This window comes from Rhodnius prolixus, unplaced genomic scaffold, assembly GCF_049639745.1.
Source record: "Rhodnius prolixus isolate KJV_2025 unplaced genomic scaffold, Rpr scaffold_2, whole genome shotgun sequence".
NCBI classification, from domain to species: domain Eukaryota; kingdom Metazoa; phylum Arthropoda; class Insecta; order Hemiptera; family Reduviidae; genus Rhodnius; species Rhodnius prolixus.
In genome coordinates this window covers 11,278,714-11,304,672 of record NW_027411592.1, presented here as the reverse complement: position 1 = coordinate 11,304,672, position 25,959 = coordinate 11,278,714, and the positions used below count along the sequence as shown (strand labels likewise).

Genomic DNA, 25,959 nt, shown 5'->3' with positions numbered 1-25,959 from the left:
TTACGTCTGGCTATATTTCACAATAGTTTATATATACTTACAAATTGTGTCATTTAATCGGATGTTCACTGGTCTAAAAATAAAAAAAACACTTTGATGCGAACACCAAACTGCTTTCTTTCACTTCCATATTTAAAATTTAATTGGCCAAATTTTCTTCTAGTAATTAATTCTACTGAATCTGTAAATTTACTTTGATAAATTACTCTCCCACTAGAGTAGCCCCAAAATATAATATATTCTTCTGTGAAAATATTTTAAATAAAAGAAGAAGATATGCATGCATTTTACTGTTGAATACACGTAGTTATTATGTATCGTATGTGTATGGTTAACTTGAATTTCAAAAATCTTAAATATTCACTTAGTAGAAGTTTACTTATTAAAAGTGGTTCTTATGGTTGACCGATTCTGATAAAATCGCGACTTCGCTATATTTTCGTATACTATTCAGGAGAGCTCAAAACGTGTGTGCCCCGTGAGAACTCATAATCGAGAATCTACATGATTGCGATACTTCCCTGGCGAGGAACAGTAAAAATTATTTACTTATTCCAGTGCATCTTTAATACTTCTATTTCTATTCATTTTCATATTTTAATCGTTATTGAGCGGAAGCTAGCAAGCTAGTGAGTTATGAACAAATATTAGAGAAATGAGTTTCGAAAAATATAGCCGAAACTATCTTTTAAGAATATTTTTAAGAAAATGTTTTCGAACTTTGTTACTAGTAATGGGCCTTCATATTCTGAGATTGAGAAATGACCTCATTTCCCTCACTCCTGTCCCACTCGTTTTCTTCCCTCTCTGTCAAAAATTGATTTCAAAGAATGTTGTTAGGCTTCCCTTCTTTCTGAAGTGCCACACTGAATTATTATACTCATTGCACCAACGTAATGAGAATTATACGTATTGCTAAGATTTTAAGTTTGAAGAGAAGGCGTCTATTAAACATACGTTAATATAAACTAATTTTGTTAACCATTAAATACCATAAAATCGAAAAGCACAGACCGGTAATCGGACCAAGAACCACGTTAAATCTAACCTGCGCGGGCAGAAAAAAAAATCATGAATAATTTTCAAACCATTTACGATTGGTTTCTACATTTACCCTTATATTTGATTAATAATTCAAAAGATTATAGTCAGAATGCTGTCTTAGAGAAATGGATGTGCACGAATGTTCTAATATTCTGTTTTCCAAACAAGGACACCTAGTGACAGTTACAAATTTAGTTGTTTACATTGAAATGAATTTTACGTACAAACAATATGTTAAGTAAATAGAAAACATTTTGCTTCTAAAACATTTGTGCCTGAAAAACAAAAAAAAAAATGCTAACCGAATAACATCACAAAATCTTCGAGTATTATTATTTATTTATTTTTAATCAATAAATATTCTTTTAACATAAGATATTGCTATGGGTTCAGAAAATTTTTATAAATGAAAACTGTGCGTGTCAGAGAATCGTTAACCTGTTTTTTATCTGTAATGAATATGTGTCATCTGTCCAGTATTTTTACCATTCCTATTTTACTGTTAAATTATTTTAATTTATGCAAAGTTTGTTTTTGCTTGTTTGAAGCTTATAAGAGTACATAATTTTTGTAATAATTTCAATAAATATTTATTTAAAAAAACAAAACAATTTTTTGTTCAGTTTTGAATTGTTTATTAAAATTTATTGCTTAAATATGTATGTACATGCATTTAGTATAAAGGTGGATAGATATTTCAAAGGGAAAATGCATTTTAAAAAAACTGCAATTAGTTGTAAATCATTTTACGATCCTAATTTAGGTACGGATGATTGAGCCATATAATTTTTATTTTAAAAAATATCCATTTTATAGGAGAGTCTAAAGCTCTCCCATAATTTATCAATTCTTTTTTGAGCTCTTAGAAATTTTATAAATTCAAGGTTGAAGTAAACTTTTAAATGGTTTATTTTATTTTTTTAACAACCTCCAGAAATAAATTTATTATTTTGTTGCAGTTGATCCAGATGCTAGTTTTCCTAGGCAGCAACTATTTTATCAAAAGGAGATTGGTAAAGGTTGGTTTGGCAAGGTATGTTATATAATTCTTATGATTTTTTTCCCCACTTAAACGTGTATTCTTGATTTTTTGTTTCGTTTTTCACTTCAGCCTTGTTGTTGAAGGTTAAATATATGTTTTGAATAGCTAGTACTTACTACTGACAGCTCGATTACTTCTTTCAACTGATTTTAAGTAATATATTGCAGTCATTAATTTTAATGACAAAAGCGTGATGATAGGGTATTTTAACAATATTATTTTAAACATTTTTTTTTAAATAGGATTTCTTTTGAAACTAATCGCGGATCATCCAAGAAATTTTATATTAAAGATGATGATAATAATAAGAAGGAAGGGGATTAGCTGAGTGGTTAGCGAATGCTGGATTCCAATGCGAAGATCACAGGTTTGAATCCAACTGCTAGATTTTCACTTCCTAGGAGCTACTTACAGCTCGTGGAGAGTGTTGCTTCTGTCTGGTGGCCGGCAATGCGCTGAAAAATGCCCAGTGTGATAACTTCAAACGTTGACGCGCCTTAAATACAAGAAAAAGATAAAAAAAAAAAGAAATTTGATTGTAAATGGTCGAAAATGTATATACATACTATTAAACTTAAATTATGACGTAAAGATATTTATTTTATTTTTGTAAGGCCAGTAAAAGTCTTTTAAAAAATTATATATTGTTGCTCTACGTTTTGTGCCCATGTTATGAGTTTCTTTAAAACAGCGTTATAAACATAGCAACTTTAGCCCTGATTTAATTTTTATAGGCTGAATATTTTATTCATTCGAATTATGAATTTTCATCCATTTTCAGATATTATTACGTAATTAGGGTAAACCATTTAAAATTTTTATGTTTACTTTTAAATTACAATAAATAAATCAATAATTTTTTCATATTTATAGGTGGTGGAAGGAGAAGCTCGTGGCTCGAAAGTTGTCGTTCGAATATTACGTGAAGATGCCACAAACGAAGAAAAGGCATATTTCTTACACGAGGCAAAGCCTTATCGTGATCTCGCGCATAAGAATGTTACCAGGCTGTTTGGGAGGTGTCTTCAATATGAGCCATTTCTTCTATTATTCGAATTATATACTAATGTAAGTTTGCAACAATTTCGGTTTGTTTCATTTTCAATTTCACCTTCTCCCCCTTATAATTTCGGCCCCACATATTTGAAGGGTAGATTTACAGAAGCAATTTGATACTGCTTGTAAAAAACAGATCTCTTTTACTTTCATTTTGTGGTAATAGATGCACAGAGGGAAGAACAAAGCTAAATAAATTTGATATAAAAAGCTCTCAGTGTATAAGCTGTTCCCGCAGGCTGAATTTCTTGTAGAAAATAGTTCTTGCTTATAACACCTACTATAAGTTTTATAACGCAAATATCATGTAACAAAGTTGCATATCACGATATCATTTTCGGCAAATGGGTTTTTTGTCCTTTTTTATTGCTAAGTGATGATTTTTGGGTTGACATTTTTTAAATTGAGACATAATTTCACAAAGCGAAATAAAATTAATATTCTGAAACGAATCAAAGAGAAGAACTTGCTTATTATAGAAAAAAATTATTGAATTTGAGCATTTCTTAAACACCAGTTATCAGATTTATATTGCACATAAGCTGAAATAAAAGTAAATGCAATACACCTACATTAACAACTCCATCACATATTGTTAGCCGTGGCAAATGGAGTCTAAATGATATAAAATCATAAAACAAAAGCTATTGATTAAATTAACCGTTCTCCTGCAAAACATTTATCTCTTTAGAAAGCAGTCATGGTAAAATGTAACTTTCTGAATCAGTAAGCATAAATCAGCAGCTGAGCTCTAAAAGTTGTGCAATATATCTTCAGTCCTCGTATATCACTGGGACGTTAGAATAATTAATTAATTTCGTACATAAATATAAGAAGAATTAAAAAATAATACTTATTATATTATTCAATTATTCCATTTATATGTTTTTATTTAAAATATTCTTTCATTTAATAAAAATTTAGGCAATAATAATGAAATAAATTTATTATTTGAGTGCTATTTAAAATTTAGTGATTTATATAAAATATTAGATTTTATTTTTTAGGGCGATTTAAAGAGTTTTCTTCGTGCTAACGATGGCAGTAAGAAGACATTAAATGAACAAGGTATTAGTTTGAAACTAATGACCGATGTGTGTGAAGGAGTGAAACATATGAATGACAACGGCTTCATTCACACGTATGTGTTTGTTACTTTATTTGTATTTTAACTTTTGTTGTATGAACAATGATTTTGTAATGAATTTGTTATTTTATTTCAGAGATTTAGCTGCTAGGAATTGTCTGGTTACTTCAGACCTAACAGTTAAAATAGGAGATTATGGAACCAGTGTAGATTTGTATAAGGTACTTTTTTTTTTCTTTTTTTGCATTTTTCATTCATCACTACCTCGTTTTGCTTTATGATTTTGTTATTCTTATAAATGTAGCTACTGACCTAATAAATACTATTTGCTTGATTTTTAGAATGAGTATTATGTAGCAGGCAACGTAGCAGTTCCTATTAGATGGTGTGCACCAGAAACATTACACTGTACATCAACCACCATAGAAACCAAACAGGTGAGCCTGGAATTCTTTTCCTGAAAGATATTTACTTGTTATTATTAGATTCACTTGTATCAGCCTTTCCGTTTCTTCGTTTCATTCATCCCTTATGGATCACACTTAGTTGGTTCTTTTTTTTACAACCTAAGTAAGTCAGATAATACCTAAGGTTCTTCTACATACTTTGTCCGCCAACCTAAAAAAAACAATTTTATAAGAATGTCATTCAAACTATTTAAAGTAAAAGAACTGTAATCGCCTGTAAAAGTACTGTGATTATGACTTCCACTTTTAAATTTTCTGTCAATGACGACTTCATACAAATAATGAGCTCCAATATTCACAACAGTTTATTGTGTAAAAGAAAAGTTAAAAATGGGAAAAGTCAACTCTGTAGACGAACTGGTTGCTCTAAACCATTGTTTTTCAATTAGTTGTCCGTGGACCGGTGCAGATCCACAAAATTTTCTGCCGGCCCATGAGAAATGGAAATGTTGTGCATTTAGTCTCTCAGAAACAAAACTTCAACCACGAGTAACCGATTAGCTAATAAAGAAGCAACAGCACACAGGCACTAAATAATGTCATATAAATTTGTATTTTTATTCATAAATAACAAAGACAAATTAATTTATTTTTGCCGGTCCGCGTGTGTCAAAAGGTTGAAAACCACTAAAACTGTTAAACAGGACAGGTAAATTTGAACTCAAAAATATGTAAACTTAATACTGATTAGCAATGACGGATGCAATCTCGAGTATTGTTACAAGATGTTCTTAATTTCAACATAGCCTTAAATCAACAAAATCTTTTCTTTTTTTTTAGGTCACTGCCCCTGCTAATGTTTGGTCATTAGCAGTTGTGCTTTGGGAAATAGCAGAATTTGGCAAGTTACCATACTTCGACCTGACTGACGATCAAGTAATAGTTAGAGTGCATGGCGATGAAAAATATCGGCTGCCTCAACCTGATTGCCCATTTGGGCACTATTTGTAAGTAGAAAAAAATACATTTTTGGTTCTTTAATACGTGAAATCTTATTATTATTCTTAATATTGTTTTGTATTCCTGTTTTACCAGATTTAATATAATGCAAATTTGCTGGAGAAGTGAAAATAGAGCGAGTATTGATCAAGTTCTATCAATGCTGCATTATTTAAAAACAAATCCATTTCAAGAATCCGATTTTGAATCGAGATGGAAGAAACTAAAACCAAATACTGTACCAATAGTGGACAACCATACACCACTACATTCCCCACGACATACAGAACTTGCTCAACGTCCCCATCTACAAACTAAATCAGAATTTGATTCTGGTGTTGATTTAGAGATCAAGGCAACTGATGATAATTCTTGCAAAACTAGCAGCCCTTTGACTATTTCACCACAGCTTTCAGTTACAAGTGAAGATATATTTCAGTCGACCCGGAAAAAATCACCCAGTCTTACTAATCTTCAGGGGTTAGTACTTTTTATTTTAAATTCTTACTTATTTTGCATCTATTCAGATTAATTTCCAAAAATCTTTTTATTTTTAAAATTATTGTTTTTTTAAATGGTTAAAAATTTGTTTTATGAATTAAAAAAGTAATGAATTATTTTTAAATAAAAGTACTTATTTTTTCAGATCTTTAGAAGATGTATCATCACAGTTTGACTCGTGGTTACAAGGAGTTGAGACAAAAACCGACGAAGATCGTACATTTGCCAGGAATGTGTCCGAAGCAATTAAGAACTTGGACGAAACTTTAGCACAAGAGAAAACATCTTCTTCATCATCTAGAGATTCAAGTCTAGAGTGCCAAAACAAACCACTTTTAGAATTTAAAATTGGAGCCGAAGGCGGAACTGCTGGTCGAAAGAGTGAATCTAGTTCTGACACGGAGGAAGAAACCTGGCGGCATCGTATTGAGAGGGGCGAATTCACCGAAAAAGTAAAGGAAAAGTCTAAATCTGTCACAGATTTGATGGTGCTTACCCACATAGATTCAGAGGAAAGTGAAAATGATTCATTGCCAAGTTTGACACGGCAATATTCATTGAAGAGAAATGGTAGTAAAGGTGCAACGTATACCAGTATTGGTTTCGGAAGTGAAGGCAACATAAGAAATGCAGTACTGGGCGAGGAATTGCAGGAAAAGCTAAAAGCACTCACTTTATGGAAAACTGAAGATCAGTCTTTTTTAGGGAAGCGAACCTCGGACACACACAACAAGAAGAAAGTTGATCAACCTTTTTTAGATAAGTCTAAATCAGAGACCTCAACTGTTTTTTTAGGAAATCTCCCTACGGAGGAGAATAATCCAAAAGAGATCGTTCCAGAAATAAGTGCATCTTTTGGGGATAGCGTAATTCCTTCAAAAGTATGTGAAAAAGAGAATGAAGTTTTTTTAGAGCAAGAAATCATTGCAAGCAGTAACAATATGGATATTTTTTTAGAAAATGAAAATTCTCCAACTTTTTTAGCTAAAGCAGTTAGTTATAATTCTGGTACTGATCATTGTGTCCGAGGTGAGAACTTGTGTAGTAAATCTCATACATCTGTTAATTCGGAAAATGTAAATACGTCATTAAATGTAAATAATAAATCGTCTGTGAATATAATCGCTAATGTAGATGATGTAAATAAGGTTTGTACAGAAGAAATCGAAGTAAATTTTAATAACCAGTTAGTTTTGACTAATAATGAAAAAGAAGAAACAGAAACAGAGGAATTGCTTAATAGTGTTTCTAGTCAAGAAAAGGGCAACGTTCCAAAGATAGTTATAACAGAATCTGAAAAGGCGCCGGACGAGGTCGATGATTTGAAGGAAAGTAAAATGGAGTTTGATTTCAAACCTAGAAAGTTTGTATTTGTTTGTAAAGATGTTGTAGAAGAAAATGAAACTGTTCCTCAGTCAAATGATTTCGAATGCGATTTCTTGAACGAAGAAGAAAATTTGTTATTGTCCAGTTATGTGAAATCTGAACCGACCGTTATCTTAGGGTCATGTGAAGAGTACACTTTAGATTATTTCAAAGGATTAAAAACAACGTTTTCCCCAACCGATCAATACTCTGACGAAGAGAGCGATGTAAAGGAGAGTAGTAGTATAAAGGAGGATACTGTAAGACAGTTGACAGACACAAACGATGAATGTGCTAGTCCATCTAGAGATGACTCTACTGCCCACGTTACTGACGATTGTATAAGCCCATTGAAAGAAGATGGTCTGAAACAGATTTATGACCTCTTACTTGAAGATGGACCTGTATTTGACGAGGTAGAAGGATTACCTGAAAATTCGCCAACTGTCTCCAACGGTCTAACTAACTCTTGCGAAAACTTGAGTTATGAAAATATTGGAAATACCACTTCTTCTCTATCACGTAACTCAGAATCTTTCAATGAAACCCCAGTAGAAGAGATGGTTACTTTTCAAAATGAAGCAGAAACCCCTAGTTCATACTCGAGAGGTTCCAACGCTCTATCCGATTCCAAATGTGTTGAAATTTGTGATAAATTCATTAAAGATGAGTTGAAGTTTTATGGAAACCATCAGTACAAATTAAGCAGTCACGAATACAGTTTAGAAAGTCCTAAGCATCAAAGCAACACTGAAAAAGATAATTTATGTCTTGTGAGTGAAACCCAAATGTGTCCCACGATGGAAAATGATACTATCAATGAAGAGAACAGGATGGAATTAGTAGAGGAACCTTTGGGAAGATATTCAACTGATTGTTTGAAATGTGAGCATAAAAGTACAATAACAAGTAATGATTCGCCAGAAACTAGTGCAAAATGTCTTTCCGCTGGAAATAATAAACAAGTTCCTTGCAAAAGTGAATCAAATTATAAAAATGAAAATGTTAAATCAGTCAGCTGCCTTTCTAAACCTACTGTTACTAATAAGGTGAGTAAATCTAAATCTTTGGAGTCCGTTCTCTGTAACAAAAATGAACTTGAACATATGAAATTTTTGTCAAACAATAGTATTTCAGAATATGTGCCTGTATTCAGTTTGTCTGATATGTTGCCAGAAGATCTCTATCCAAAACAAAACATAAATTATGATTCCTATTATTCTGTCGATTCAGGCCACGGGTCAGAAAGATTTGCAGATCAAGAAAGGCAGATAGATGATTTGAAAAATAGGTTGGAAGATGTGATGAAATATGGCGAAGATTATCAATTACAAAGCTCTGAGGACGAATATGGAGGAAAACTTTTGACACCAGATGATGAGAGAAGCTCTGATTCTGGTTTCAGAGATAAAGGCAGTCTTAGTGAAAGCGTGGAAGATACTTGCGATGAGAAATACAATTTGGAAGATATTGATGCTGAGCTAGAAGATTTTAATGCTTTGAAAAGTATTGAAAAAGAAGACGTTAAGTATTATGAACCATTCGGAGGGACTGAAACTGAACCACCACCGCGAGTACAGAATGTGGAGGGGTGGTTTTTACATCCAAAAGTGGAAACTGATACCGACCAACAGAATGGGTGGATATCGTTATCGACTGAAGATGAAGAGAAACATACTTTGACTATAGACGATGAATTCGTTACAGCCATAAGAAATGAATTAAAGGAAAAGTTACCATGCGCAATGCAAATCCCCAAGACTGAAGAGGATAACTCCCCTGAGCAAGAATTAGTTGACTCGAATTTACAATTTACATATCCAGCGCAACTTTCGCCAATACTAGAAGAACAAGAGTCTAATCAGTCATCGCTTCTTTTGGACGATGTTAGTCCCATTCTCATACTTCCGCCTCCTGAAATACCGGACGAATCTTCGAAAGAGTTTACTCATGAAACATTACAGCCTCCACTAAACTTTTGCAAAGGAGAAACTGTAACTGAAGAACTTGAAGATACAAATGACATATTAATTGCCCCAGACAAATTCAGAATAGATGATGATGTAATTATTGTGGATACTGAAACCCATGAGGTAACTCTAATAGAAAGTCCCAAACCTCAATCTCAGATTTCATTTTCTGTTTCCAGGAAGGTTAATGACAATTTTATGGACGACGATTCACCTGGACTCAATTCAGAAACTTACGTTCTCAGCCCGGACAATGTCCCACTTACCCCAGATCTATCACTAGGATCTAATACCTTATCTTCTCCTGAACAAGGTAACATATCCGGCATGTGCATTTCACCGAGCTCAATTAGATCAGATCTGTTTGATTCTGGTCCTCCTAGTCTACCTTTTGATCTTGGACAATCTCTTGAAGAGGTTGAAGAAATATCGTTGTCTAAGCCAACTAATGAGGCTTCCGAAATCTTGCAAGAACTTATAGACGCCGGTATTGTCAGGAAAGACTTGTTACAATCAGAAGAAGCTGGAACTGGAGAAGGAGGAACTCCTGTTCCAGAAAGAGCAGAAGATTTAGAATATGACAGAACATTTGAGGCGATTGTTTCTAAAGATTTGATCACAGGAGATTTAGTAGAGATAAATACGGAAAAGGTATTATCAGAAGTTTGTAATTTCCTTGAAGAAGAAAGGAAAAATGGTTTGATTGTTGTAGCTGCATTAGATAGTCCTGAGATGGTTCGATCAGATAAATCTGCATCACCAGAACAGATTGAGGAGTCAAGACTTGATAGTACACCTGCAATCGTTGTCGAGGAAGAAGCATTCGTTGAAAAGAACGATGTGCAAGAAACTGCAAATTCGGCTAAAGAAGAACAAAATGCAGCAGTAGCAGAAGTAATTGTTGATGTAAAACCGCATTGCACTTCTGAACAGAGTAAGTGGCTGCAAGAACTACTGCTCACTTCTACAGGAAAGGAGAATAAAGTAGATTCATTCGATGATAAACTTTCTGTTATTCAATATTGGCCTTCTAATGATGAACTATTATCTCCAACGTCAGGCAATGATGGAAAATCTATTACCAATCTACGCCCAGGTAATATTACATCTACGCTGGCGTTAATGTCTCCTGACCTTAGTTCCACAGACAGCAGATCTCATTCCTTGCTTTCTTCCTTCGCATCCACTCCTAGTGATGATCAAAAACAATTTGATAGTGAAATTAGCACTAAGACAACAGCACCATCCTCATTGTCAATTAGTTCAGCCATAATTAATGTTCCCATGCCATCTCCAGAAGATGCTGATAAAGGATGGAGACCAACTATTTGTCAGCTGATGGAGCTTACCGATCAAGCTGATGGAGAAGAAATGACCACTTCATTCATAGAACCTGATGAAAATGGTATCTACACTCCAGACTGGCAGAGCGATACATCAGACGAGCAGTCTTCTTCAAGTGGTGAATTCGTTTGGAAGGTAGTTAGTTTGTCTGATTATATTTTACAATTGATATTGATTGTGAATAATTGATTTGATTTATTTAATTTTATTTTTTGGATTGTTAAGACATATGTTTTAACATTCTCTTATTTTTAAAAGATTTTTTTTTAATGATATAAGAAGTTTTCGGCAATAAGCATTACTTACGTTTTAATTATGGATTAATAAACAAAAAAAAAAGCAAAACATAATTTAACAATTTATTATTGAAGTTATTGGTTGTAAAGGTAATTTGATTCTGATTTATTACTTTTTTGTGTTGTCAAGAATGTACATATTACTTTTGTTTCATAACCTATTTTATAAAATAGTATTTTGTTTATCTACTAAGTCATTTGCTTGTACCTTTTAACAACCATTGGTTCACAGTAGAATCTTTTAGTATACAATATTTTTTAGCTTAGGATTGGTTTCTGCATAGTTCAATAGTTTATGAAATAATGAGGGCTAGCAATGGGCATAGGAAAGGTAGAAATATCAAAATGATATAAATCAAAATATTGTAAAGTACGGCCAAAAAAATTACACGCCCAAAAGCAATAGTTTATAAACTTAAAACTTTTGACTGTTTACTTACATTAACCTAACTAAGGGATACCTATTTAGAAGAAGGGATGGACAATGTCTTAATAAAAAGATTTTGATACAAAGATTATATCAGTAAACAAATAAGTTGTTGTGAAGGTTTTTATTTGTTAAAATAATAGGAACTTTGTCTAGAATTTTAGGAGAGAATTGAACTTTGGGTTTAACTGTAGAATATGACTCATACCCAGCGTACATTGGAGTCGTTTTTTCGTTGTTAGAGTAGTTGATAAAACCGCTGTTTTAAAACTAATTAGCTTTTTTTTATATACAGGGTGTAAGCGGAGGAGTCGAAACTTCGGGAGGTGATTCAGCAGCTCAAATGCAACAAAAAATATTCTATTCACTATGGCTCGATTCTCAATAGTGTCCAAGATATTTGCATTTTTAACTTTTCCGTCGATATTCGTGTTTTTCACCATAAAAACGGTCGTAACGTTTCTATCCTTTATCCTACAACAAATCTGCTTATTCCAAACGAAAGAGCATTAAATTTCCTAAAAATATGCTTAACCCAGATTCTCAAAACGTTTATTATAAACAATAAAATTTTTACTTTAATGCCTAAAAAATTCGTTCTCGATGATTTTTGTTAAAATTTTCAACTGCATTTTTTCAATGATTAATTAATCAAGGAGTAGTAGTGAAAAGTCGGTAACGCAAAGTCCCAGTTTTCTGCTTTACACCCCTCTGTTTGGGGTAGGGTTTTATTAAAAACCAAAAAAATCCACATGGTCTTGAAGCTCAATAAATGCGCAATTTTTTCTGAAATTATGTGATTCCTTGATTCATTAACCATTGAAAAAATGCAGTTAAAAATTTTAACAAAAATCATCGAGAACGAAATTTTTAGACATTCAAGTAAAAATTTTAAGAATCGTTTTGAGGCTCCTATACCAAGCAAATTTATAGGAAATTTAATGCTCTTTCGTTGGGAATAAGCAGATTTGATTTAGGATAAAGGATAGAAAAGTTACGGCCGTTTTTATGACAAAAAACGCGAGTATGGTCGGAAAAGTTAAAAATGCAAATATCTTGGAGACTATTGAGAATCGGGCCAAAGTGAAGAGAATATTTTTTGTTGCATTTGATCTACAGAATCACCTCCCCAAGTTTCGACCACACCTCCGTATACACCCTGTATTATATGCATACATATAAGTTTAAGCTTATATGCGTACATAAAAGCTAGTCCTAACAGGAAATTAGTTTTAAAACAGAAAATAGTGTTTTTTTCACACTTGATGAAGATAGTACTATTGGGTTTGCTAATTGTACAGTTTAACCATAGGGTTCGCTTTCCGTGCTCCGCGACTCCTACATAATCAATCTATTTCTATTCTTTCCCTCACTGGGCTTTTATCCTAACAAAAATAAATAAACCTTTCTTCTACCGTATACGTAAATGCTCTGAACACTATTTCTGTACAAAATCGCCTTTCCTACAATCATTTTTATATCATCATATTAATACAAGAGAAGTATTTACTTATATATTTTAGTTTTTTGAAAAGGACATCCTTTAGAAAGTAAACAACACGATAATCAGACAGAAGTTAATCCTTATTAGCGATTAGGATGGATTAGATAAACGATAAACAAAGCGTTTCTATCCATGAGGCGCAATTTATAATATGTAGCGTCGTTTAGTCTTCATTCCTGATGGCCATAACGAAGGCTACCTTTTCTCCGGTCGTTTCTAGCAACGTATCTGTGGATCAACAAATGAAGCCATATAATATTAAGTAACGAATCCTAATTTTGTCTGGGTAGAATTGAAGGAAGAAACTCGACGTACTGTAGGCGTTCCTCTCGGTCATAAACAACTTGTAAAACTTAGCATTAAATAAAAATATAACCTTTTATCTTTATATATTTTTCTGGATTAATATTTTTAATGTTTCAATAATTCCATATCACTTCATGGAAATTTATAATATATTTATTTTTAGTGTAATTGTTTTTTTCTTCTCTTCCATCTTGATCAAGTTAATTACTTATGTAGTAATTTTAAGTCATTGTAAATATGAAATCTATATTTCAATTGTTGAATTTTACCAGCTGTTTCTTTTACGCAAGATATTTCCTACTTTATTGGGTTTACTTACTTCGATTAGAGATACAAAAGTAAAAAAAAATGTAAATAAATATCTATCTTCTCAATATATTAGTAGATTTTGCCTGCGCATGCCTATGAAGAGGTACACAACTGGTAGCAGTAAATTGTAACCTACATATGAACTAGATCATTCTTTTATATGTGTACAAATTTTAATTTTAATTCAAAGAATTTAGAAATATTTGAAATTAATTGAAATTTGAATTACAAAAATGATACTAAGATTATTTTTTCCCCTCATGATGAATAATTTTAACAGAGCATATGAGTTTATTATAGCATGTTTCTAAAAGGGTTATTTAGGAATTTTGGGCTTGGTTTAATGTTATAATTTTTGTTTTGGTAAAGGTTAGAGAAAATTATTAATCAATCTTATTTGTTTTGTTTATACAATATTATAATTGTCTTGATGAAGTTAATTGTTAAGCATGGGCAGTGTTTGTATATGGTGATGGTCTCTTTATTTACTAATATTGTTTCCTGTCTTTGCCGCTTACTTTCTGGACAGGAGGGTGACAGAGAGGACATGGTTAAAGGTGTTTCTTCAGATACTACGCATCTGGTGAGATAATTTTATTTTTTTAAATCTTGTATGATGTATTTAATGCCATTAACCCAAATAATATAAGTAAGTTTATTGAAAACCGGTTGGACCCACTATACTGGACAAAATCAATGATTTCATCCGTCAAAGTCATTGTCTTTCGTTCTGATCGGTTTTGTACATTTATCAATCTTCAGTGATGGAAACATCGATTTGAGTAAATAAAGTTGACTTCCATCTTCTGCTTGTCGAATTTTTCGACTCAGAATTGATTTAGCCATTAAAGAAATAGAAAATCTGAAACCTGTTGGAATGAAAGAAAACAAGCGTAGTTTGACAAGTGAAATAATTGATAATTTCGGTTTTATTTTTACATTTTTGAAGATCTTTTAAATATTCTTCGTACAATGAATAGAGCTTTATTCTTTATTAATTGTTTTTGTCTATTACTTTACTAACCTCAGTCTGAATGGTGCTGAAGTCAAAATCTAAACCCTTAGCCGTATGCACGTAGGAAAATATTTTGGACAACACGAGGTGTTATTCTCGAGTTCTTGGTTTCCATTTCCTGGTAGAAGAGTGGGAAACCTCCCATCGTAACTAGTCATCAACGGTCACTTCCGTTCTGAATTGCCTAACGTTATAATTTCCTGGCGACCTTTAGCTCTCCAGAAAAGGACTGATTTTTCTCGTCAATATTTCAATTTGTCCAATTTTTTTCTAAGGACTTCTCATGTTTGCATGTAAATTTAAAATTTTATGTTGAAAAGTTCAACAAAAAATTAATTTACTGTTTTTATTTCTTTACGAAAGAAGGGTTGCAATAAATCTGGTTGTACCACTCATAGCTACCCATATAGAGGAGAAGGGTCTTCAATTAATTCTGTTGGCATAAGTGGACACTGCTGTGTCAAGAGTCAACGAAAGGTAAACATGCTGCGAAGGTGCCAACAAAGGCGAATTGCATGAATTAAGTGTTACTGGGTTAAGATCTAAGACTATAAAACAAACCTTGCAGAAAGGGTAGGTGTTTACATTAATAAACACCCCTAATAAAGGGGTACATTAGAGCATGTCCTCCTCAATAACTCAAACGTCCTAATTCAAAGGACAAGCTGTAATGAAGTAGTAGTCACGACAATTGTAGTGGTCACGACAATATTTATATGTAAGGAAGTTGATGCCCAAATAAAAATTTCGTAGCGCTTATCTGTACAGAATAGTGAAAGATATTTACTGCTTTATGTAGTGTGCAGTTCAAGAGGATGTTTCAAATTTATAATAATGTCATGTCTGTGCTGTACAAACGAAAGAATTGCTTTTTGGAAGGATGCAAGATCGTTAGGTGTTCTAAGGCTACATTCAGTGACATTGTCGGCTTACTATGAAATCCTGTAAATTATTTTTCAGTGAATTAAGAAAACAATGTCAGCTTCATAAACGCTAAACAAATAAGTATAAACTTATTATTAAGATGCCTCAAGGCTAAAAAAAAAAAAAAAAGAAAAAGAAAGCAGTGGACTCACAGAGGCCATTTATTGTGTTCAGTAAACAGTTTTGTTATAATTTTAGCCAATTTTATTTATACCTACAAATAGTAGTTGACAAAATCTGTGCTACTTTCAGCTTCAAGAACCAATCAAGATGGAACGAATAGAAGAAGAAGAGGAAGATGAAAATGCAGAGGGTGAGAGCGACAGTGATGATAATTCATCAGAAGGAAGTGGAACGGAATTTGTTCCATCCACCTGGAACGCGTCTGCTACGCCAGCCAAGTCTTCTATTAGAAGTCCTGATACAGTAATAAAGAATTCTTTCATATTTTTATTTTATTTTTCTGAATTTGAATTTTGCTTAAAATGGTTTTAAGTGGCTGAAACTGTGTAAATAAATTGATTTTTTTTAGCCTGTGAAAAGTGAAAAGAAGAAGGTTATATTTAAAAAAGAGAAATACCAATGCATATATGAATATCCAAGGGAACCGAGCGATGATGAAGAAAGCCCAGAACCGTGGCAGACTCCGGTTGTTGCATTCGATTTTTCGCCATTCACAGGTAATGTGAAAAAGTAGGTTTATTTAGAAGAATTGGAATTTAGGAAATAGTTAAATTTCTGGCGCCGTGAAATTATACTTGCAGAGATACCACTGGTGGTAAACATGATTAGTAATACTACAAAGGTGGCGTTCCAGTCAAGAAAACAAAATGCACATTCTAGAATAGTATAACCATATTTATTCTAATTCTACATTCAATATATTAAGATTGTAAAGAAATTACTACCGTAGCCAGCATTTCTGGTCTATAAATCTATTAATAGCATTTAGTATCTAGTGTGGATGAGGGTAGGTAGAACTAATACCTAATTCTGCTCTTTACAGTTTTTAAAATAATTGATCATTTAAATGTACAGTTCAATTTTAAGGTTTATTTTTAATAAAATCTGGTTGAAATTTAATTAGATTGGGAGCTGGGCGATAGTGAGGTGACCGCAGCACCTGTTGCGGAAGGCGAAAGTGACACTGAGGAGCAACGTGGACCAAAAAAGAATCAGGATTATGATTTCTACAGATTGGACTATAATATAGGACCTCGTTAGTATATCATTTTATTTTTCACTCGTTTGGTTGTTATAGTTTCGAGAGTTACAGTTTTATTAATATTCTTGTTTATATTGTCTAGAACTTAGCTATCTTATTGATAGATGACTATTCGCTTAGTTTAAACAATTTCTCTAATTTTGACAAACCCATTTTTCTTTTGCATCTTGAAGTCTGGCAATAATAGAGCAAATAATTTCTAACGTTTTAACTCAGGTTACGTCAAACGCTTATTTTGGTAAAACTTTAAAAATTTGACACGATTGCAGTTCTTCCTCTGGTGGAGTGAGAGGAAGCGAATAAACTCATGCTGTCTAAACACCTTATTTATGTCAACTACCAAACCATTTTTTTTAAAATGTGTAATAGCATTTTTAATAGCAGTTTGTATTTGGAATTCCTTAATTTTGTTGATTATCTTTAATATTTCTTTCCCACTTGCAGATATGATAACTGACGATGGTGATTTCTTCATCAGTAGTTCGAGCCGAGTTTTAGACTGGTGTGGAGCTGAAGATGATGGAGATAGTGAATTTTTTCCGGGTCGTGACAGCCTTCTAGACTTTTCACCAATTGCAAGTGATTTAACACCATTAAATTTGGGCGAATTAAGACATACAAAAGATAGTTTACGTTTAGAGTTGCCATTGTTGGCTCGTGCTCATCAAGTTGCTGGTGATCATGCAAATTTAACTTCAGACAGCGGCATTGACACATCATCGCCGAAGCCAGCTCCTCCATCTTCTTCACCTTCTCAACAAGTGCTGTCTCCACAACAGGCGCAGATGAGCTGTGCTCAACAGTCGGCCAGAGAGGATAAAGGGGAAGCGGCACTTCTCGATGAACAACCAATGCTTCCTCCATCAAACAAGTAGAAAAATATAACTAATTTGAACATTTAATATACAATAAAACTGTAACACCATCTCAGAAGATAGACTTGTTGTTTTCACCTCGCATAACAAAGATCTGAAATATGTTCAATAATTTCTAATTAGTATTCGCATCTCCCTACGCTTTTTTTTAATTAATTAAAAAAAAAAAAAGAAACTGTATATTTGCTACATTATTTATATTGATAGTCTTATGAAGTGAATAGAAGAGAATATTGCCAAACAAAAGTAAGGAACACTGATTTTGTGGAACAGTTTAAATTTATTAAGTTCGTAAAACTTGTTTCGAGATGGGAGTCCCTTAGTGGCGTGGTCTCGAGAATATTATCACCGAAGGAGATTAACCTATATGTAACTCACTACTGCCACAGATAATTATTTAAAAAAAAAAAAAAAAAAAAAAAAACAGTATGAGATCTTGTCAATTTAATGAAGTATGTAAGTGAAATAGGAAATAATATAATATATATTAAAAAAGATAGAAAAAATATGATTTACTTTAATCATTTCATGATTATTAATTTATTATTTTATTAGTTAAACAAAGAAATTAATGCTCTTTTAACCGCCGCCTTATTTAATTTTTTCTTATTTAATTTGTGCTATCTGTTAAGTTACATTTTTTGTATATACGAATACGATAGAGAAATTTTATTTTAAAAATTGGATAAAATGAGACCATTAAAGGCTATTTAGAAGAACACTACTAGTAGAAGATCGTCTTTACCGCATCTCGCTCTTTGTTGAGATTAGTTATTTGTGTATCTAGTGCGAAAAGTGATGCTTCTCTTACATATAAGGGAATATTGTAAGGGCGAGTTTTGCAACCATGTTAATAAGAAAATACTTCCGCACTAGTAAACACGATGTTTTTCCTACGGTTATATTAGATAATTAAAGAACATGTATATTCGAAATACAAGTATAACCTGAAATAAAGTAAACAACAGTAATAGATAGATTATATTTTAAGAGCAATTGCCAGAATCTGGAGGATCTGATAGTGGACCATTTAATTGTTAGAGCACCTCTTTGAGTCGTGACATCCATCATCACTGCCCTCCGCGACACCCATCAACTGTCTTCAGGCTCGATAACGCTAAAGTGGTATTGTGTAAATCGTGTTGGAAGTCTTACTAAGCGTCAAAAATTAATACATATTGAAATAAACCTTATTTAAACTAAGCGGAAAAATTATACTTAAATCAGGAAACAATTTTGTATCGAATTTAATTGATTCTTAATTGTAATATTAATCAGTATAAGTAGGTTAACCTAAATTCTTCTACTCAGTTAAAAACTATTTTTTGAGTGGTGTATTTCTTTAGAAATATTAGTGGGAATAAACTAAATGGCTCAATGTAAAATATGATTTGTTTTGCAATTTTTTATATGACAATATTACTGGAAAAGTATTACTTCCAGCATTAATGCCGTACCACACTTCCTAATCCGTAATATTATGATGTAGAAAATTTTTCTGCACGACCGTAGGAGAAATAAATGCGCAGAATATTAATCCGTATTTTTCTCAAAATGTTGCTTTTTGTAGTTTTTTTTTTAAAGCAAAAAACAAAATAATTGTATATTATTATTGAAAAAGTTATCTTTTCAAAAGTATTAAAAATTTAAATAATTACTGTCTTTCTAAATATGCCGAATTCCATATTTTAACAAACTTTTATTATAAAATGAAAAGTATACTTCCATTAATAAGCACTTTATACTTTCTCCGCTCTATAAAGTACAAAGAAGACTAATTTGAATGTAGGATATATACCTATTATTACCTAAGAAAATTTAAGAAGAAAAAAATTAATGGCGTGGAATTTTTATTTATAAATTGATTATATTTTGCTTTAATAATCTCCGGCAGAACGTCAGGTTATTTTGTAAATTAAATAGGAATAAATAAATAAAAACAATTCTAAATGGTTGTTAGAAATTTGGATTATTGATAATTTATTATTAAGTAACTGCCTTGTGCAACTTCTTTGGCTGATTGAGGCCCTTCTATTCTGAATTAATGTGAAGTGAACTAACTAGCTGATGGTGGTAGCAAACATTTGTTTTAAAACTCCACTGATTTACAAACTAAATATTTGAAAAAACTAATTGATGTTAATTAGATTATACAAACGAGTTGAGCGCCTATTAAAAGTGATTCATTAGTTTAATGCTTTGCATAAGCATTCAGAAAATGGTTGAAGGAAATGTTAAGAAACTGAAATTTGTTAGGGAGATGAAATCTTGTAAAACTTGCTGACTTCAATTCTCATATTGAGAATCATTTCTGATTTTCTCGAAATAAACTGCCGCTAACATAAAAACTTGAGCTATCTGTACTCAGTTAGTTAAAGCAGAGCATATTTATTTCAAGCACAACTTCCAATTTTATGCGTGGAAACTGAATCACCCTAATTTAGTGGCCGTCAACCAAAGAATCTGGTTATCAAATTTACACTGATGTACGTGTGGTGCCTTTTATTGCCACAATTTGTTTTAAAAATCCAATTTTTAGTAAGAACATATTTGTATGAACTACTTTAATAAACACAGCACAATTCTGGCTGTCTAAATAACGGAATTTTCCTCTATTCTTTAGCCCAGAAGAAAGAAAAGTAGTGCAATACTTTTTTAATACCTAATATGAAGCATCAGTATTTCCACTTTCTCTCACTCATAGTAAAAGTACGTAACGTAATCGTGCCAAATTTTCGAAATGAGCTTTTCACTAGAAGTAAGCGTTTTTGAGCTGAACTGAATAGCAATGTTCTATCAGAGCTCGGTTTGTATGTGTGTGAACAGAATACCTCAAAAAGTTCCAAAAAAGTTGAAACTGGGAATTCCTTTTTTTTTTTTTTGAAATTTGCTTGAAACGGCTCGAAAAATTATTTTGGGAGTGTTTTGGGGAATTTGATATTCCGTTAAGTATTTTAAATCTAAGCAAGAAACACAAACGAGAATTTTATCTCCTTCTTTACACGTTTTTGGTGAATTATATTATGCTGGATATTTATGTAGCTGTAATTTAGAACTGCATCATTTAGTAAGTTGTGCAACTCACAGGATTTTTCCTTGGGTTTCACCATTCAGCTGTGGTAGAATGAGGCTAATAGTATTTTAAATTGAAAATCAAATCTCGAAACTAATTTAATTGCATAGTGCTTTAATTGATGCTCAAGTTATTTTGATTTGATCAATTTAACTGAAATGCCAGTATTTAATTCATCTAACATAACATTATTGTGACTTGTAAGAAGGTAATCAATCACATATTTTTTCAGGCTGGGCATAACTTCTAAGTAGGTCATATGTTTTTGAAAAGCCTGTCTCTTGTGCCGTACGGTGTTGATCATAATCGTGATGTTAGAATTCCCCTCTCCTTGTCAGTACTCGTATAATGGTGAGTTGTGAGTTTCTCTACCTAATTTAGGGCAGTAAGCATCACAAACAACGTGTTTGCATTATATTCTATTTGTTATCTCTGTTTTCACTGCCAAACCCTCTAAACTATGGAGATTTACTAACTTTAACGATATTAGCCTGTTTTTTTATACCGTCTGAGGGGAGTTTTGTTTTATCAATTTTCTCCCAGAATCAGCCAACCTTCGCTTCTCAGCCGAGCTATTCATTTCTTTTTTTCTAATCCTGAAGTTTCCTCGAATACACAGAAACCTTTATAAGTTTTTTGTGTTATTAAATATTTTATCACTTTTATTCTTAAATTATCGTGTTAATAATGTATAAATTTATTCATAGAATTATTTTTTCCCTCAATTGGTGGTGTGCCTTCATTCAAAACTCGAGTGGAACAAAAATTATTGTTGGAATAATGTTTCGTGGAAAATATTATTTATATTTGTTGAAAAATGTTAATAATAATAATGTGCGCCTGTTCTGGTCAGCTGGTTGGCTAAGCTAACCTGAAAAAGATGGTGCTTTATTGCATATTAACTTCAAAATCACGCTCACGCTCAGCAACTTTTCCATATCTTTAGGAAGACAGAAATATCGTTTTTTTATTATTTACTTAAATAATTTTATTATTTACCCTTATTTACTTGAATAATACGAATCATCTCAATTTAGATAATTTTTAGTAATCTCAATGAAAAGGAGTTTATGTTTTACAGGACTTTACACAACACCGAAGCTTACACAGTCCTCCCAAACTTTATCTCTGCCATCTAATTAGTCATTTGAAACCTTTGAAATAACGATATTTCAGAATTCTCTTCACTTCCATACTCAGAATTTAATCTTGTACTTGCCCCATTTGTTTTGAAGCTGCAATGAATTATTCTTGCAGCACTTCCAAAACAAAGTGTTACTTTGTACAATTGTCAATAATTTGAAGTCACATAATGCAGTTATTTTTTTTTAATTTGGATCTTTTTTAGACATTTTAAATATAAAAATATTCTTTAAAATAAACTTTAAAAAACTAAAAAATGTATTGCCAAATTGTAAATCTTAAAATTAAGAAGTACAGAGCTAATGTTGGAAAAATTGAATAGCTCAAAAATATAAAATATCTCGTAACTCTTCAACGCAGAGTACCTAAAGAAAAATAAAATGAAATTGTAAATATAATTTGTAGAAATGAATTTCACACTATTTCTGCTACATAATTAATCATAAAGATTTACTCATTTATCTGTGTTAGTTACTAGTATTTGTAATTATAGTGATTTTTATTTTTGACATTTGTATCATTATGTAGATAGACTGTTTTTTTTTTTTAAGTTAATATATTAAAATTTATTTTTCTTAAATATTTTTTTGTTTAATTTGATATGTTATTTAAACCAAAAAAAGAAAAGAAAGAAAAAGAATCTATAGGATCTTTATCTCTGTAATTATATTTTCTTAATACTTACTCTAGTTAGAGTAAATACGTAATCCTTGTAAGAAAGGCCCTCCTTCTTATTGGAAAACTCAAAATAATAATTCTTTTTCAAAAAAAAAAAAGAGAGAGGTGTTAAAAAAGGAGAGAGAGAAAAGTCCATCGCCATCATCATTAGAAAGGTCAAGTGAAATTATTTAAAAAAAATATTAATGTGATAGTTACAACAGCCCGTCCATACCAACAACATTAAAGGAAATCGAAAAAATATGTCCAGAAATTGAAAAAAATAAATCTTTGTTATTCATCCTTTTTTATTTTTATTCTCTAGCTTCTCTTTCGACCAAATTTTATTTCAGTTGGCCTAAAACGAAGAGAGGAATTTGGTAAATAAAAAACTTGAACTTTTTTTTTTTTTATTATAAACATCTGAACTAATAAAAAATTAGTTAATTGAATATTTTATATTTAAAATATTAATTTATTTTATTTGAGATATAGCTCTTTGGGTAAAGAAAGCAATTATGTATTTTTATGATAAATTAATGTATTGCGTTTTTGGATATTATTTAGGTTTTAATAATAATTTAAACTATTTTCTATTAAGTGAAGTTTAAATACATATAAACGAAAAATACTTGTTATTCTGAGGAGCTCTTCTATTGGAATAACTTTATTATCACTTCATTGTTTAACAAACAGGTGGTATTTTATTTCAATAAGTGCTGAATTTAATTATTATCATTATTAATGAAATATTAATCCTGTAATATTTTCAAAAAAAAAAATCTGTACAATATAAAACGTTGTGGACATAGATTTATGTATGCAGGTTTGGTGTAACTGTTAAATAATACAACCAATGTTTTTACATTAACTTGATTGATTATTTTTATTGTGTGAAATCCTATGAAGATCTTGATTATAATATTTTTGTACAGCAGGTTGTTCTCAAGGCACTTACCACACTACCAATTATGTTAATTGGGTCTTGATTGTATCAACTTTCCTAGAACTACTCGTCAGTGCTACAACGTCAGAGAAAAACTGGTGGTATATCCATGACACTATCTACAATATTACGGTGTCTGCGGTAAACTTTTGTTTAGAGTCACGTTTCGGTCTTTTGATATGTATAATACTAGTTTGACGCTAAAGTTGTTAAATATTATTATAATTATGCTATAAAACATATTGTGATAAAATTAACGCATTAAATCAATTTTCATTCTAGTAATCTCAGTAGTAACGACTGCTTTTAATTTTATTTCTGTTCACAGAGCGAGGAGAATAAGGTTTTGAAATCTTAACAAAAAGCTCTTCATTTACTACAATTAAAATGCCACCAAAAAAAAAATCAATCTAATATCTCCTTTTATAGGTTTCAGTCAATCTTCTTCAAGCTCGGTAACACCGTTTTTCTACTTTGTAGCTACGATAATAAGGAAAGAAGTATTCTACAATGATTGAAGTGAATAGTCTACCAAAAATATCAAGGTTTTTTGAATAAACTAGTAGAAAAATATTTTTTTAATCATCAGATAAATGTTTTTATGCTGGATATAGAAACCCTAAAATAGCAGCACATAGCTTATTAGTTTTTACGTTTTTATTGTATAAGTTAGATTTCTGCCCAAGATGTAGGTTGGAGTGTATTTAGATGGTATTTTATTAAAATTGAAATAATTTATTAGTAAGTTTTTTTGCAGGACTTTTTTATCGTTTATGTTTTGTCATTCATGACATGTAGTCATTTCAATTGTATATATGTAAATATATAGCGGTTCAATTGTTGAAAAAGTATTAGTATTATTACATGGTTAATATAAATATCAGCAGAATTAAGCTATAATAACTAAAGTTGTTCTCAAATTATCGCAATTATGAATTCACCTCTTATGTGTCTATTGTTAATAGCTTATTAATTTTACGGTGACGGGCTAGTGCTTTCACTTTTAACGAGAAGTTGATAATTTGCCAAAACTTAAAAATAAAAAAAAGGCTACTGTAACATATCTGAAAAACTTGGTAAAGTGCATGCTCTTGCCATCTAGTGACTAAAGCTTGAACTAAATTTTTTAATAGTTCTACTACGTGCCGCTAGATAGTACATGCACGTTTTTAAAAATCACTTCAATCTTGTTACTTGTTAAATTATTATCTTCGTCGTTGTAACCTTATTGCACTACAACTTAAGAGATTAGTTATGATCTTAAACAACAGATAAAAAATAATCCAGAAATAAAATAACTAAACCATTATATAAAGAGAAGAAAAATAAACTCATCCAACTTAATCAGGATCAGAATACATGCTACATTATCAGTCAAATACTAATTGTGTTTTAGTGCAATAGAACTTACTATTTATACTATAACAATCACTTTTGGTTTTATAACTTTATAAATTCAAATATGCACCATAATACTATCGAAGTTATCTGCTTTGTTTTATTCACAAATTTTAATAAAAGTCGAAGCATACATACTCAATGCAGTTATTTTTTTTACTGTACTTAATTCGCAGAAATAATCGCCTAAATTACTATATATTATTAAAGTTCTGCCAAATTCCTGATTTTCATCGCGTTGACAGTGAGCTGGTATGTCATTTACTGTATTGAAGTCACTTGACTTCAAATTTCACTTGAATTTAGTAAGATAACAATATTACAGGCAACAATCACGTTTTTTATCTATATCTTGTTTTAAAATTGGTTTCAGATTGATAATAGAAAGGGCATTATTTTTTAAAAAATGTTTCAAATTAACCTGGTTCCTTACTATTGCAAAACGATTGTATTGTACCGCTTTCGTATTTGTAGATTTTGCTATCATGTACAAGTCTATAACAAATTTGGTAGGCAAGTCTTAGCGGACTAATAATAAGTCGCTATTTTTTTAATTGCAAGTCTTAGTTTTAGATAAAACTTCTAATCAAACGGAAGCTAGAATTGGAGCGGGAATGAATAACTGAGTAAATAAGTACCTATTTTTTTTTTTAATTTTATCTACAATACCTGTCTTTTCTTTACGTTAAAGAAAATCATCAGGCCACGTGTACCACCGGTGGTACACGCAGTCATACTTATTTAATGAGTTGAAAACATATATTTTATGACAATTGTATTTCTGTAAAATATATTTCTACCAAAAAAATGAGGCATTACACAAAATGTAGTATAGAACAAAACACAAGTTTATTTAATTGTTATATACACAATAATTGATAATGACATTTAATAATGGATTTCGTTAAAGCAAGGGAGGCATAAAGACGGCTTTTTCAGGCAATCGCTGCAAAACGTCATTACTCTTATAGCTTTTCTTTTGCTACTTCAGTACCACAAGCGGTATACGATGTGATAGCTACTCTAAACAAGAGAACTACTTATGG

General features: G+C 31.4%; 1 protein-coding gene across 5 annotated transcripts in view; it reads left to right on the top strand.

The window, feature by feature from the left end:
• Window positions 1-23,440, top strand: part of LOC141450430 (uncharacterized) — a 36,535-nt gene extending 13,095 nt beyond the window's left edge. For 2 of the 5 annotated variants that reach the window (XM_074120869.1, XM_074120868.1), the window contains 13 exons: window positions 2,004-2,077; window positions 2,960-3,154; window positions 4,150-4,283; window positions 4,366-4,450; window positions 4,571-4,666; window positions 5,477-5,643; window positions 5,732-6,115; window positions 6,282-10,950; window positions 14,187-14,240; window positions 15,849-16,022; window positions 16,129-16,276; window positions 16,684-16,815; window positions 17,266-23,440. In XM_074120869.1, coding sequence (XP_073976970.1) covers window positions 2,004-2,077; window positions 2,960-3,154; window positions 4,150-4,283; window positions 4,366-4,450; window positions 4,571-4,666; window positions 5,477-5,643; window positions 5,732-6,115; window positions 6,282-10,950; window positions 14,187-14,240; window positions 15,849-16,022; window positions 16,129-16,276; window positions 16,684-16,815; window positions 17,266-17,696 — 6,743 coding nt within the window. In that variant the 3' untranslated portion in view covers window positions 17,697-23,440. The remainder of the gene's footprint in view (window positions 1-2,003; window positions 2,078-2,959; window positions 3,155-4,149; window positions 4,284-4,365; window positions 4,451-4,570; window positions 4,667-5,476; window positions 5,644-5,731; window positions 6,116-6,281; window positions 10,951-14,186; window positions 14,241-15,848; window positions 16,023-16,128; window positions 16,277-16,683; window positions 16,816-17,265) is intronic. The other 3 variants (XM_074120871.1, XM_074120872.1, XM_074120870.1) reach the window with 3 other exon arrangements.
• The last annotated feature ends 2,519 nt before the right edge of the window (window positions 23,441-25,959 follow it).